The sequence below is a fragment of the Ochotona princeps genome, chromosome 2 (assembly GCF_030435755.1).
Source record: "Ochotona princeps isolate mOchPri1 chromosome 2, mOchPri1.hap1, whole genome shotgun sequence".
NCBI classification, from domain to species: Eukaryota; Metazoa; Chordata; class Mammalia; order Lagomorpha; family Ochotonidae; genus Ochotona; species Ochotona princeps.
The window spans coordinates 87,579,131-87,592,451 of record NC_080833.1 but is presented as its reverse complement, the minus strand read 5'-3'; the positions used below and the strand labels follow the sequence as shown (position 1 = coordinate 87,592,451).

At 32.2% G+C, this 13,321-nt stretch overlaps 1 protein-coding gene across 2 annotated transcripts in view; it reads left to right on the top strand.

Moving 5' to 3' along the window:
- Nucleotides 1–13,321, top strand: part of COL11A1 (collagen type XI alpha 1 chain) — a 187,183-nt gene that overhangs the window by 148,845 nt on the left and 25,017 nt on the right. For both annotated transcript variants that reach the window (XM_058659710.1, XM_058659707.1), the window contains exons 49-54: nt 259–312; nt 2,239–2,292; nt 2,913–3,020; nt 3,306–3,359; nt 3,916–3,969; nt 5,155–5,208. In XM_058659710.1, coding sequence (XP_058515693.1) covers nt 259–312; nt 2,239–2,292; nt 2,913–3,020; nt 3,306–3,359; nt 3,916–3,969; nt 5,155–5,208 — 378 coding nt within the window. The remainder of the gene's footprint in view (nt 1–258; nt 313–2,238; nt 2,293–2,912; nt 3,021–3,305; nt 3,360–3,915; nt 3,970–5,154; nt 5,209–13,321) is intronic.

Below are 13,321 nucleotides of genomic sequence, written 5' to 3'. Positions count from 1 at the left end.
CTAAGGCTATAATATTCTCTTCTTTCTTCCCCTCTTCCCTCCCTTTCTCTTTTCTTTTTTCATTTCTCATTCTCTCTCATTCTGTGTGTGTCTTTTTATGTCTTGATTCTTAACCAGAATTATAATTTTTATCTACCTCAAAATTGTCCTCTAAAACTGACATGACTATGCCATGGAAGATTGGAATAATGTTACAGGTATGAACTTAACTATTTCACTGCAAGAATAGATAATGCTCTTTCTTTGTATGTACTTCAGGGCCCACAAGGACCACCAGGATCTGTTGGTTCAGTTGGTGGTGTGGGAGAAAAGGTAATGAACTTAATGATACGTAGTTGAAACATCAATGATAAAGAATGTTTGGCAATTCTAGATAATACTTTAAGAGCTTCTAATATCAATATTAAGCACTTTACATGAAACATACAACAAATATACTCTAGTAATGATAAAAAAATTAAGCTAAATCGGTTGGAGTTATGTTTTCGATGGCCAGATTAGATATTACACTAATGTAATTATTTCCACATGGTGGTATTATTATCTACACTGTAGGCTTGGAAAGCTGAGGCTTGGAAAATAGTGTTTTTATCAGAAAATTACTAAGTAAGATTCAATCAAAATTGTGAATTTCTTTCTAGGATAGTATTTCTAGTAGTATAAAGTGGTAAAAATAGAAGACATTGGTTGAGGTTACTGACTCAAAGAAAAGAAGGAACTCTTGGATAACAAACACATTGAGAATTTATTTGTAATATTTGAGATTATGATTCTTGACAGTTTTCAAAATATTTGGCATGTATCCTAGCATCTGTGCTAAGAATAGCTGCCTCTTCTTGCAAACATGATTACATTTCTAAAAATCTACTGTTATAAATAATACCAATGATTCATTTGATTTCTCATTACCACATTTGTGTTATATTTTTTATGTGATTTACTAGGAAATCACTGTTGATATTTATTTAACTTAAAATACAATTTTTTGAATAATTAAATTCCATAAAATATTATACTGTGAAAAGAATGTTTTTTTTTCTCTCTGTCAATGAGGCAAACTTATTCTAACTTTAAAAGGGATTCTATTCTGTGGTCTTCAGTCTTATCAGCACATTTTATCATACATTTAATACTGCTTGTTTTGCTTGATAGACTTAAGACTTATGATAACAATAATATTAAAATATGTTATTTTAATATTTACTTCTGTTCAGCATGCACATTTTGTTTAAGTCAGGATCAGACATTTGTAATTAACTATTCTAAAAGTTTATTACAAGAAATATTTAGGCAGGTTGCTAACTTTTACATGTAACAGTCACCTGATTTGAAATTTTCTAAAATTAAAAAAATACAATTTTAATTTTTACTTTTTGCTTTTGAAACTTTCTGTGAGACAAAAGAAAGATAGAAAACATTTTTTGAGAAATGTGGTGCCAAGTAGCAATGAAACAAACAAGATGCTGCATTCATTAAATACATTTAACCTGTCCCTCATGTGAAGCATAGTTGTTAAAAGCAGTTTTGGTACTTCAGTTATTTCCTCAAAAATAAGAACTTTATGAAGATATTTCTTAAGCTGCTTATACTCTTAAGGTTTATTTCCTGACTCTGAGCTTATAGAGTAATTCATTTTAAGAATAGTCCTTATCTAAACAAATTTGTTATAGAATTGCATAAATAGTTATACCGTAAGTAATGATACTTTTGTAATCTTTTTTAATTCTCATACAGTTTTATGTAATCTACACTGAGTATTGCTTTTTAGATGGAAAGTATGTAAGATTGTTGATGCTATAAACAAATTTAATGTGTTTCATATAATTTTGCTACCTTATCTAATTTAGATGTAATTATGTACTATTTCACTCAAAAAATTTGATGCTTTTCCCAGGCTATTAGAGAAGAGCTGCATTAGAAGTGGAGTAACTAGAACACTATTTTACAAAACATGAAGTCACATGGTCTCAGTTGGAACACCTGTCTCACAGGCAACAACTTTGTTATGTTATGCCCTAACATCAATCCAAGAATGAGACACTTTTACATACTGTATCATCAAGCCTGTTTCTGTTTCCTCACCTGAGAGATAAAATATTAAGATTCATGACACAAAAGTTTATTCTCCTTACTAAATATGAAAACTTAAAGGGTATTCTTTAAAATAGCATAATCTGTGACAAATACAAAGCATCCTTATGTGATGTTTTTCCATTTTTTTTCTTTCGTTTTTTAAAGGGTGAGCCTGGAGAAGCAGGAAACCCAGGGCCTCCTGGGGAAGCAGGCCCAGGCGTAAGTTCAATCTCATTATCAGTGTCAGATATTGCTGATTTTTTGGTTTAAACATTGATTTTACAACATTGTAAACAATGTAATTTAACTCCTACTTGTAATTCAGCTTTTATTTAGCTCCTCTAACTTGTTAAAGATAATAACCATTACAGGACAAGACCATTTTAGTAATTTTATACTTATTCTACTTGCTTGGATTCACTCACATATCAAAAAAATAGTCATATTATCTCATTTATTTAAATGAGATTGTTAAAACTGTGAGATCTTTACTGCTTCTACTATTATTGATGGACTGTTTATACAAGCAACAAATCCTGCCATCTCACATTAACATTTACAATTTATATGATTATGTTGGATTGGATTATCCTAACACTAGTTTAAAACTGGAATGAGTTTGGCAATGTCTGGAGACATTTTGGGGTGCGGATTTTAAAGAGTACTGGGTACTGGCACCTAATTAATTATTCAAGGCCATGGTTATCATTAGATATTTTGCATCTTAGAACATATAGGATAGTTTCTGAAACAAAGAATTGTCTATTTCAGTGTGTTGTGGTTAGGAATCTCTGGTTTAAAGACAGTACAATAACTGTATTCTTCCTTGTTTTGTGTAGGGGCCCAAAGGAGAAAGAGGAGAGAAAGGAGAAGCTGGTCCCCCTGGTGCTGCTGGACCTCCTGGTGCTAAGGGGCCGCCAGGTGATGATGGCCCCAAGGGTAATCCGGTAAGTGGGCTCAATTCCCATTAAAGTAGATTCCAGGTCACTCACTTCGCAGATTTTCTGCAAAGAGGAGAAATCACATGACTCTGCATCTTAGTTTGTGGAGGTAACTGTGTGATGTCCTATACTCATACAAATTTACACTTGATTACATTTGTTTTTGCAACTTTCTTGTGGAATAAGCTCACACAGATTTTCCATAACAATTTTTCATCTTCAACCTCAGAATACATTGCTTTATAAAAAATGCATGTTCATGTTTCTTTTCTTTTAAAATCATCATTCTAGGGTCCTGTTGGTTTTCCTGGAGATCCTGGTCCTCCTGGCGAGCCTGGACCTGCAGTAAGTGTTGTGAAACAATAAAGGCATTATTTTAGCTGGGATGTTTCCACATGTCTATTGCCAAAAATTAATGAAAATTCTTAATTGCAAAATAATAAAAGCTTAAAAGTAGTCATAGCTATAAGAAATCCTATACTAGAGATCATCATGGCATGATTAGCGTTCAGATTTGGATTAATATCTACACTTCGTTGTATTGTACAAATTATCCGAGTAGAATTATTATTTTCATCACAAAATCTTTTCATTTCTTCCTTTTTTCCGAAGTGCATCATTTGTTGTGAGACTGTACTGATCTTATAATCACCTCTTGTTTCCTTATACCAGGATCATATTAAACTTTCAGTTTGAGTCAGCAGTAGTTTTATAAATATTTATGGTGAGACTGAGAAGCAATGCATTCCTTTGAAGAAACAATGTTTATAATCATCATAGTAGCCTATGTGACAATAATATATCTCCAAACCTTATGAAGATGGTGAGATTTTGTTCTGTCTGTGATAAAAACAAATGTATGGTTAGGATTATCTGGGTTCATTTCTGGTACCCATTATAGGGTCAGGATGGTGTTGGCGGTGACAAGGGTGAAGACGGAGATCCTGGGCAACCAGTAAGTACAATGATTTTTGTTTTGTTTTGTTTGTCTTTTAAAAGAAACTTTTCATAGTATCAAATCTTTTAAAGAAATAAGCAGCAGTGATGTAGATTTCAATAGTACAACTCTACAGAGCTCTGTGTGTGTGTTTTGAAAAAAAAATGATAAGTATTTTGAGTTTCAGTTTAAAGCCTGTCATACATAGTGTTTCTTACTTGAAGTAATTAAGAACAACGACAGTACCTCAAGCAGTGTGTAGAAAAATGAAACTATACATTTTTTATTATATTTTTTGTTGCAAAATACTCTAAAAAAATCTAAATATAAGTGTTTCATGATACTCATTTTCTATGAACTTTGTGAAGGCCCTATGAAGGTGGAAGGTCATGACACACATTATCAAATTTAATTGTCAATCTATTTATGTTAAATCTAAAGATTAGTTTAAAAGTAATACTAATAGGTGGAAAGCCAAGGTATTAGCGCATAATTGGCCTATAGTATTTCAATTATGAAGCTAAATGAGTTCAGGTTTGTTTTTTTTTTTTTTCAACTGATGACTGCTTTGACCACATGTTTATTTAGGGAACAAGTAAGGAGGATACTTAATTAAACTTTCAAAAACAGCAGCATTCCTACCACAGTTTTGTGTGCAGCAACATACCAGTGAGTATTGGGATGAGACATAGGGACTTACAGTGTATAGGAAACACACGTAGATTCTGTGCCAGAATTTGAAAACATGTTGGCATGAAAACATTAGTGCAACATAAGAAGAAATTTAGAGGTAATGCTTTTGGGACATCACCGATTTATGCAACGAGTAGCATGATTAGCCATATGATTCTATTGATTAGCAAGTATATTCTCATTCATGCCAGATGTAAATAGCAAGTCTTATAAGGAAAGTGGTTTATATAGGAGGAATTGATTTTCTTTTTATCTTGTTATGAAATAGTTTATCAGAAATTCAGCAACTCTAGCTATTAAAATCTAGAGGAAGTTTAAGTATTTGGTAAGGGCCTTATATTTAAATGTATATTTAAATATAAATTATGCACATATATGAATATACATATATATATATATATCCAGATATGGGGAAATTAGGAAAGAAGGTTGGTTTAAGTCCATATTTTTTAATACATAAGCTATATAATGATGTTCAAGTACTGAAAGCATGTTTTTCATGTTGTATAGGGTCCTCCTGGTCCATCTGGTGAGGCTGGTCCACCAGGACCTCCTGGAAAAAGAGTGAGTGTCTTTTAATTCTTTATTGGTAACATCTCATCAAGTATGTAGCTTGTATAGTATAGGTAAATTGCAAGCAACGTGTTCTGAAGATGCTGATAAATATCAGTCATAGAAAATAAGTTCTTAAATGTGTCATAGTACTTACCAGAATAGAGCAAACTTTAACCTTTTCATTGCTAAAATAAAAATGAGAATATTAATTCTTACTTATGAATTTTTCACTTCTCTGTACTAATTTCCCTTAACTGTTAAAAAACCTTCCTATGTATCAATGGCTGGTTTTGTAGTATTTGGGGTGAAGATGTCAATAGTCCAGCACCAAATGAAGGCATACCATTATTTCTGATGATTTTTTTCTATATAATATTAATATTGGCATTGTTGTTACGATTAAATTTAAAAACATCAGTATTTTCTAAGTTTAAATGTTGATAGTGAATATAACTTCATTAAAATAAAAAATAATAATGAGTAATTATCAGCAATTATTATTTTAATAAGTCACTCAAATTTCTAAGTAGATTTCCACCCATTTTAGAATTAATAAACATTTTAAAAAGTCAGCACATACCTTACCTCTGTTTTGTAATTGTCAAGTAGTGATGGATATTGGAAATCCCATGCATTTACTTTCTTTTTCATTCACGCTGGAACTGGAATTCTTTTTGTACCACTTGTATGAGCTGCATTTTTAAAGCAATAATTTTTTTCTATTTTTTTCTTTGAAGTAAAAATAAAGATGTTGTTTTCATTTGTTAGAAACAGTTATAATAATTGATTTCTGACAGTATAGTGAAAGCAGAATGTATATTCAACAAGTTTTAATTTGTTGCTTTGGAACATAACATATTTTCTGTTTGCAAAACTTAAGATTACACAGTATTGGAAAATTACATACAATTGATAAATTCTTCTTTAGATTTGATTGTCAGATTTAAATTTTAAAAAGGGGAAAATAATGGCATTTTCTTTCCTACCAATATTTCTAAATGCTGTTAAGAAGTAAAGTTAATGCTTTTGATTAAAATGAGAAAGAAATCTTGGAAAACAAATGCTTAGGAGAGTTTTTAATTTTAGCAGATAGGATTCCCGTTTCCAACCGCAGAGGCCTTGGCGCTTATTGCCAGCTCTGACTTCTGATCCCAGCTTCCTGCCAGGATAGATTTTGGAAGGTAGCAGGGAATGACTCCAGTAGTGAGTGCCTGCCATCCACCTGTAGGATGAATGCTGAGCTCCTGCCTTCGACCTAGCACACTGGCAGAGCCTCTGCTCGGATAAGCATTTGCAGCACAAATAAGTAAATGAGAACTCTTGGTCTTTCTCCCTTTATTTCTCAATCCCATATAAATAAGTAAGCAAGTTAAAGTATTTAAATGAAGGACTGATAATATACTTTCAAATTAAAATTGATGTGGCTATTTTATGAAAATGTGGTAACTTAAAAGCTGAGAAATGACATGCTCACACACACACACAAACACTTCATTTGTGACAAATTGGATTATAAATTAACATTCTATAGACAAATAAAAAATTGTCCTAGGTAAATTGATTTTCAATATGGGCAAATACAAAACTTAATTCTCATTGTGTTATAATAACAATTATGAAGGGAAAGTTTTGGAATATTTTATCAGAATTTAACAGACCTCTAGCCTTACATATGACCTCTAATCATAAAGTCTAGTAATACAGCTTTTGCCAGAAAGAAAAATATTGATGTGTTTAATATTTCTGTTTATTTGTAACTAATAAAATAAAAAACCCAAAAGATCCAATGAGAGAAAATACTTATTTTTAAAAAGTAATTATTCACTTGAAAAGCAGAGCATTTGCTGGAGAGAGACAGAAAGCAAAACAGAAAGAGAAAGTGAGATCTACCCTCTGCTTCGCTTTCCCAAAGGCTGCAACATCTAGGAATGGGACAAGCTGAAGCCAGGAACCCGAAATTCCGCTTTGGTCTCCCACAAAGGTGGTAATGGTCCAAGCACTTAGTCTATCTTCCACAGAATTCTTAGGCTTTCTAGAAGAAAGGCAGGTTGAGAGTGGAAAGCCAGGACTCCAACACACGTTGTCATACAGGATGCTGGCCTTGCTAACAATGATGCTGTGCTACAGTGCTAGTCCCAAGTGGGAAAAATATTTCTAACATGAAGAAAATGTACAAAGCATCGTTTTCAGGAACATTTAACATTTTTTGATATATTATAAAGGAAATAACCCAACAGAAAAATGTCACTTAGAGATATGTAATGGCAATTTACATAAATACCCCATAATAGGTAATACATGAAAAAAAGATTGTAAAAATCAAGAATATGTAAGCAAAAATAACACTGAAATACATTTCATGTCCACAAATTGAAAAAAAATTCCCCCGAAATTCCAAGTGTTGGAAAGAGAAGAAAAAAACTATTAGATTTCCTAGTAGAATAAAACAGACATTTTACCTTCCAATAATTCCATTTCTATATACATATCCTATGAGAATTTTTGTATGTGTTGCTTAAATTCTCATGGCCTTCATTTTAAAGCAATGGATGTAAAGAGATAAAAGCAGACATATACCCACACACATATGTGGTCTCGGTTTTGATAGCTCATCTTGCTTTTTCAGTGACTAGCAGTATTGGTACAGTGCTTTGCTGCTTTGTGGGGCAGTAGCACTGAGCCAAATACTATGATTGAAACCACACAGGACACCATGTTGCTAAGCCTGTAAAATTTTAGGTTAGGAGTTTCAAACACATTTGTGATTTTTGATGTTTTCAACTTACGATCAATTCATTAGGACCTAACCACATCGTGAATCACAGTCTCTCTCTCTCTCTCTCTCTCTCTCTCTATATATATATATATATATATATATACACATATATATGCATCTAGATATTTATATATGTACATATGAGAGATAAAAACTTTAAACTTATAATGTATGAAAACTTTGAAATTTGTTTAGATTCAGAAATATCATAAAATGATAAGAAATGTAAGATAATGTCTAACACAATTTAAATTATTTCCTTTGAGAGTGAAAGGTGATACTTGTAAATAGCTCCTGGAAAGTTTCTAAGCTACTAAGACTGCACCGTATTATGTTATGCATTTGTGCTTTGACACCCAAAGATAATAAATCACTCTTGAGTAATTTTTTGTTACATGATTCTCTTGAGTATCATTAGAAAGAACTTTACAGAGATCACCTGTGTTAAGAATAATTTAAATAATTAAAAATAATTCACAAACTTTTTTCGCTTTTTAAGTGTAATTTATTACAAATTTGATAGATTATTTCAATCTATTCTAGACACTTTGTAAGCAAAATTAGGAGTCTGTATCCTTGAATTACTAGTGACCTGAGATTTGTGAAAATCGCATGCAACGTTTTCCAGATAGCTTATTGACGTAGCATAAAAATTACCTCACACTTCCTATACCAAAATGTGACCTTGTTAAACGTAGCATCAAAGTACTTAAACAGATGTGTTAAATTGTTTCCTACGTTAAATTTAAATAAGCTGATGTTGTTAAATTGATTTATCTGCTAAATTCAATGGTCTGCTTTTTCCACCAGGATCAAATATATGTCAGTGGCATGGAAAATCACTATATTGTCAAAATCTCATCAATAAAATAATGATTTATTTTGATTTAGAAATCGATCAGTAGTTGCACACTATGAAATTAAACCCAGCAAACTTGTTAATTAAAGTGTTCTCTACCTTGGCCAAAAGGGGGAAAAAGAAGGTAGTTTGGTTTCAGAAAAAGGTAAAAGGAAACAAATGATTTATTTTGATCCCTAGAAGCCTATAAACAAACACTGTTCATATCTTATCAGCACAAATTAATCATGAATGTGGTTGCTTTAGTTTCAGAGGTAATTTCAAATCACTGTTTTGCGACCCGAAATTCTAACACAGAATATGTTGACTTATCTGAGTCTCAACCTTTACAATTATAAAGTTTAACACAGAACCATAAATAAAAGATTGATTTAGAATTAAATTCTTATATAAAAATTATATGTATGATACCAAGATCTCTTTTTATAGACAGTTGAATGTGCTTTTATTATTGAATTAGGATTTCAAATTAAATAATTCTTTATAAAACCTGTATTATTAAAACTACAAATAAAAGAAGTAAAAATTATTCCAAATTCAAAATTGCATAATGAATTTAATTCATTAACAATATATATAGTTATTTTTTAAAACTTAATTTTTGTATTGCTGGATTTTGCTTTGTTGGGGTTTAATAATGATGGATGTCAAACAATTGAGTTAAAAGGAAGCATGTGGGAACTTGAAAGTGCTTTACCTGTGTGAAGTCACTTTGTTTACGCGCTGATCGAACACAAATGATCCAATCGATCATCTCGATGTAGAATAAATTCTGTCACTTGTTAAATATCTTTTCACAAACCTTTGAATTCAAGCAGTAGTCAGCAAGTCTTGATACAGTAATCAATCTAATATAATTTGTGGGAATAACAGGAACATATTCCTACACAATAACCATAAGGTCTCACATAAGAGCTCATGACTTGAATCAATACTAAATTTTCTTGCAATCTATTTCCCTTTTTTTTTTTAAGATTTATTTGTTCTTTATAGGAAAGGCAGATTTACAGAGATGAGAGAGACAAAGAGAAAGATCTTCCATCCACTGTTCACTCCCCAAGTGATCACATTGGTCGGAGCTGAGCCAATCCGAAACCAGGAGCCAAGAGCCTCCTCCAAATCTCCCACGTGGGTGCAGGTTCCAAGGCTTTGGGTCATCCTCAACTACTTTCCCAGGCCACAAGAAGGAAGTCGAATGGGAGGTTACTGGAATATGATCCAGTGCCCATATGGGATCCTGGCAGTTATAAGAGGATTTAGCCACTATGCCACCACGCTGGACCCAATCTATTTCCTTTTAATTAATCTAGAATATGTAGTCTTAAATGAGCCTTGTTTACACTTTGTGCAAGGTAACATTTCTTCTGTCCTTAATTTTCCTGCATTGGAGGCAGCAGAATAGACTCATCATGTTCCAAGACCATCTTACATGTTTTGTTACATTGATATTACATCTTACAATGATATTCTGTCTTACATCTAACATTGATATTTTGGAAATCTCAATGACTGAAAACGTGTTCAAAAGTATTATCCCTTTTTGTATGAGTGAGTCTTACACATGAATTATAATAAAACCGCCTATTAGAATATTGATCAAAATGTTATGAGTGGCAGTGTTACTGAGAAACAGCAATCCCATAATTATTGAACAGCAGGAAAATTGTTATTTGTATTTTATGTGCTTTCTGTTATGCATTTGTAGTATTTGCTAATAAATGTATATTTTCTTAAGCACTTTGAGATTGTACAATTTGCATTAGTGAATCCATGGAATTTTGATGCTCTAGTTATCATTGGAGCTATTCCCATGCTGACTTACAGAAAAACATTACAGTACTTACTAGACTAAATTAAACATTGCAACCTAAAAATGTATATATTAAAGGAATATTAAAAATGTTTATTATTATTTCAAAGGGAGAGTTACAAGGAGAACATATGAGAAAGGTTGAGAGAGAGAGTGAGGTAGGGAAGAAGAAAGAGAGGGAGAAAGATACCTTCTTCTTGTTTACTTCTCAAGTGGTTTCAAAGTCCAGGGCTGGGCCATGCCAAGGGAAGGAGCATGGGATTCTCTTTGACTCTCACATGTGGGTACAGGGCCTCAGGTGTTTGCGGTACCTCCCTCTGCTTTCCCAGGAACACTATCAGGGAACTGGATTGGATGTTGAGAAAATAGCTGGGAGCTGAACTGAGGCCCGCATGGGACACTGGCTTGGAAGGTGCTGGCTTGACCTCAGTTTGAAAGCACTAATCTAAAGGGAAATTCAAGGACTTCAGCTCATATTATAGAAGAAAGCTCACAACAAAAAAATCCACATGAGATATTATTGATGTATCACAAAGAAGAAATTCTAATACATATATACATGAAAAAGCGAATGCTATATATACCATAAAATGTTTATGTGCTCATCAAGTACACATGCATTCATAGTCCATGTGTATGTGCATGATGCATACATACTGCTGTGTTTCTATGGATGTGTACTATTAATTTACACATAAACTTAGACTGCTGCCTTTACACGGGTTCCTGGAATGTTCCTGTTATACTAATGATAATGATAGAGTAAAAATTATAAATCCACTAAACTATCTGAGTGAAAACTGTCTGCTAGAGTCATTGTGAAGATAAGGTCTATGCTTCAGTTGTGTATCATTGTAGAATATTCAGTTTATACAGATTAATTCATCTAAAAAGATATTAAAGTTCCTGAAATATTCTGAATTAAATTTATTTAACATTATGTTGCTAATATCCAAATGCTAATGTTTTATATTGTTTGGAATTTATTGATTTAATGTTTTATGAAATTTGGAAAATGAGAGTACTTATTCATTTCATTTTTGAGACTGTTTACCTCAAAAAATTCATAGTAAGCTTAGCGTAGCTTGTAAATGTTAAAAATAGACCCTTATTTTTCTGTTTAGCTCAGGTTTCCTTCTTTCAGTCTCAGATCTCAAGCTGTTATATATTTTTTTGCATTCTAATATTTTACCTAATTTGCTTATATTTTACCCAGAAAGGTACATGGAGTTTTAGCAGCTTCATTTACCTTCTAGCCGTTCTGTCAAGAGTACCACATACTTTTTATCCTTATGTGTTTATGCTTCTTAGTGGATGATCAGAGGATAAAGTATAAAAAGAAGGCATCTCTCTCTCATTAAGCTACAGTATAAGGTTCCGAACTGATATTTGGTTTGAGGAAGCCTTCTCTATTGCCACATTGGATCAGTAATAACAAAATATTTCAGAATATATTTTACCACAGAAGTGAAGGATCACTACAATGAAAATTTCAAAACTTTGATAAAAAATTATTTAAAACACAAAAATGGAAAGAAATTTTTGCTTATGTTGTAAAAATGAATTTCGTTAAAATATCATTACTACCTAAAGCAATGTGTAGATTCATTTCAATCCTTATAAAATGACAAGCACAATCTTAACAAAATTACAAACAAAAATCCTAAAATTCATACAATTCATTAAATTGTTTTAGAAACATGAATATTAGAAAAAGGGATTATGGTAGACATTTTCTGTGGTGACTGTTTCTCACAGAAAGGAAAATTTGTTATAGCAAGGACTAATGGTAGGGAATTAACTGGGATCCCTGTTATTGTGTTAGGTGTTTATGAGGCATTTTCCAATCAGATTTTTCACTACATGAAATTACAATGAATGGCTTATTGAGTTAAGTCATTGCTCTTCTATTTAAGTAGACACAAAAGTACTACCTGCCATAGAATGTTTATTCATATTGTGTCTGTGACTGGGTAACTCATACTGAAATGAAATTTACCCCCCATGATTTTGGAAGCTGGGCAATTCAAGATTGGGTAGCTGTATCTGGCAATGGCGTTCTTGCTGCATACTGCCTGATTGCATGGTAGAGGGGCAAAGAAAGAGTGAGAGACAGAGAGAGCAAGCCAGAGAGCCTTGGTGTTTCAATAGTCACGAATACATTCATGACAGTGAAGGACTTGTGCCTCAAGCTTAGGATATATTTCAGGTTGAAATGGAGATTAAATTTCCAGAATGTGGTTTGAAATATACTTCATACCATAGCAAACAATATGGGATGAATTTCCCAAACCAAAAGAAATTTTCCATCTAGTGCCATCAAAGATTGTTTAAAAAGAAATAAATTATCTTCCAAATACTATATATACATATAATATATATAGTGTGTGTACTTAATAAGTATGTATGAAGAAATTAAGGAAAAATAGGAGAGATGAATTTGTTAAAGTTCTCTCCCATGAAAAACAGAAAAAACATTTCTTTAAAATGAGGGCGGTGAAGCCATTTATTTTAATCATAGCTTTGTGGCTCTGCAATGGTTCAATTTTGATCAAATTCTCTAGAGTTTTAAACTCTGATTGCCATAAAGTTGATGTTAATTTTGTTTTATTTTGATAGTGGGGATACCTTTGTCTTTTTTGTTTTAATTCAAATAGTGCTAAATCCATATACCTTT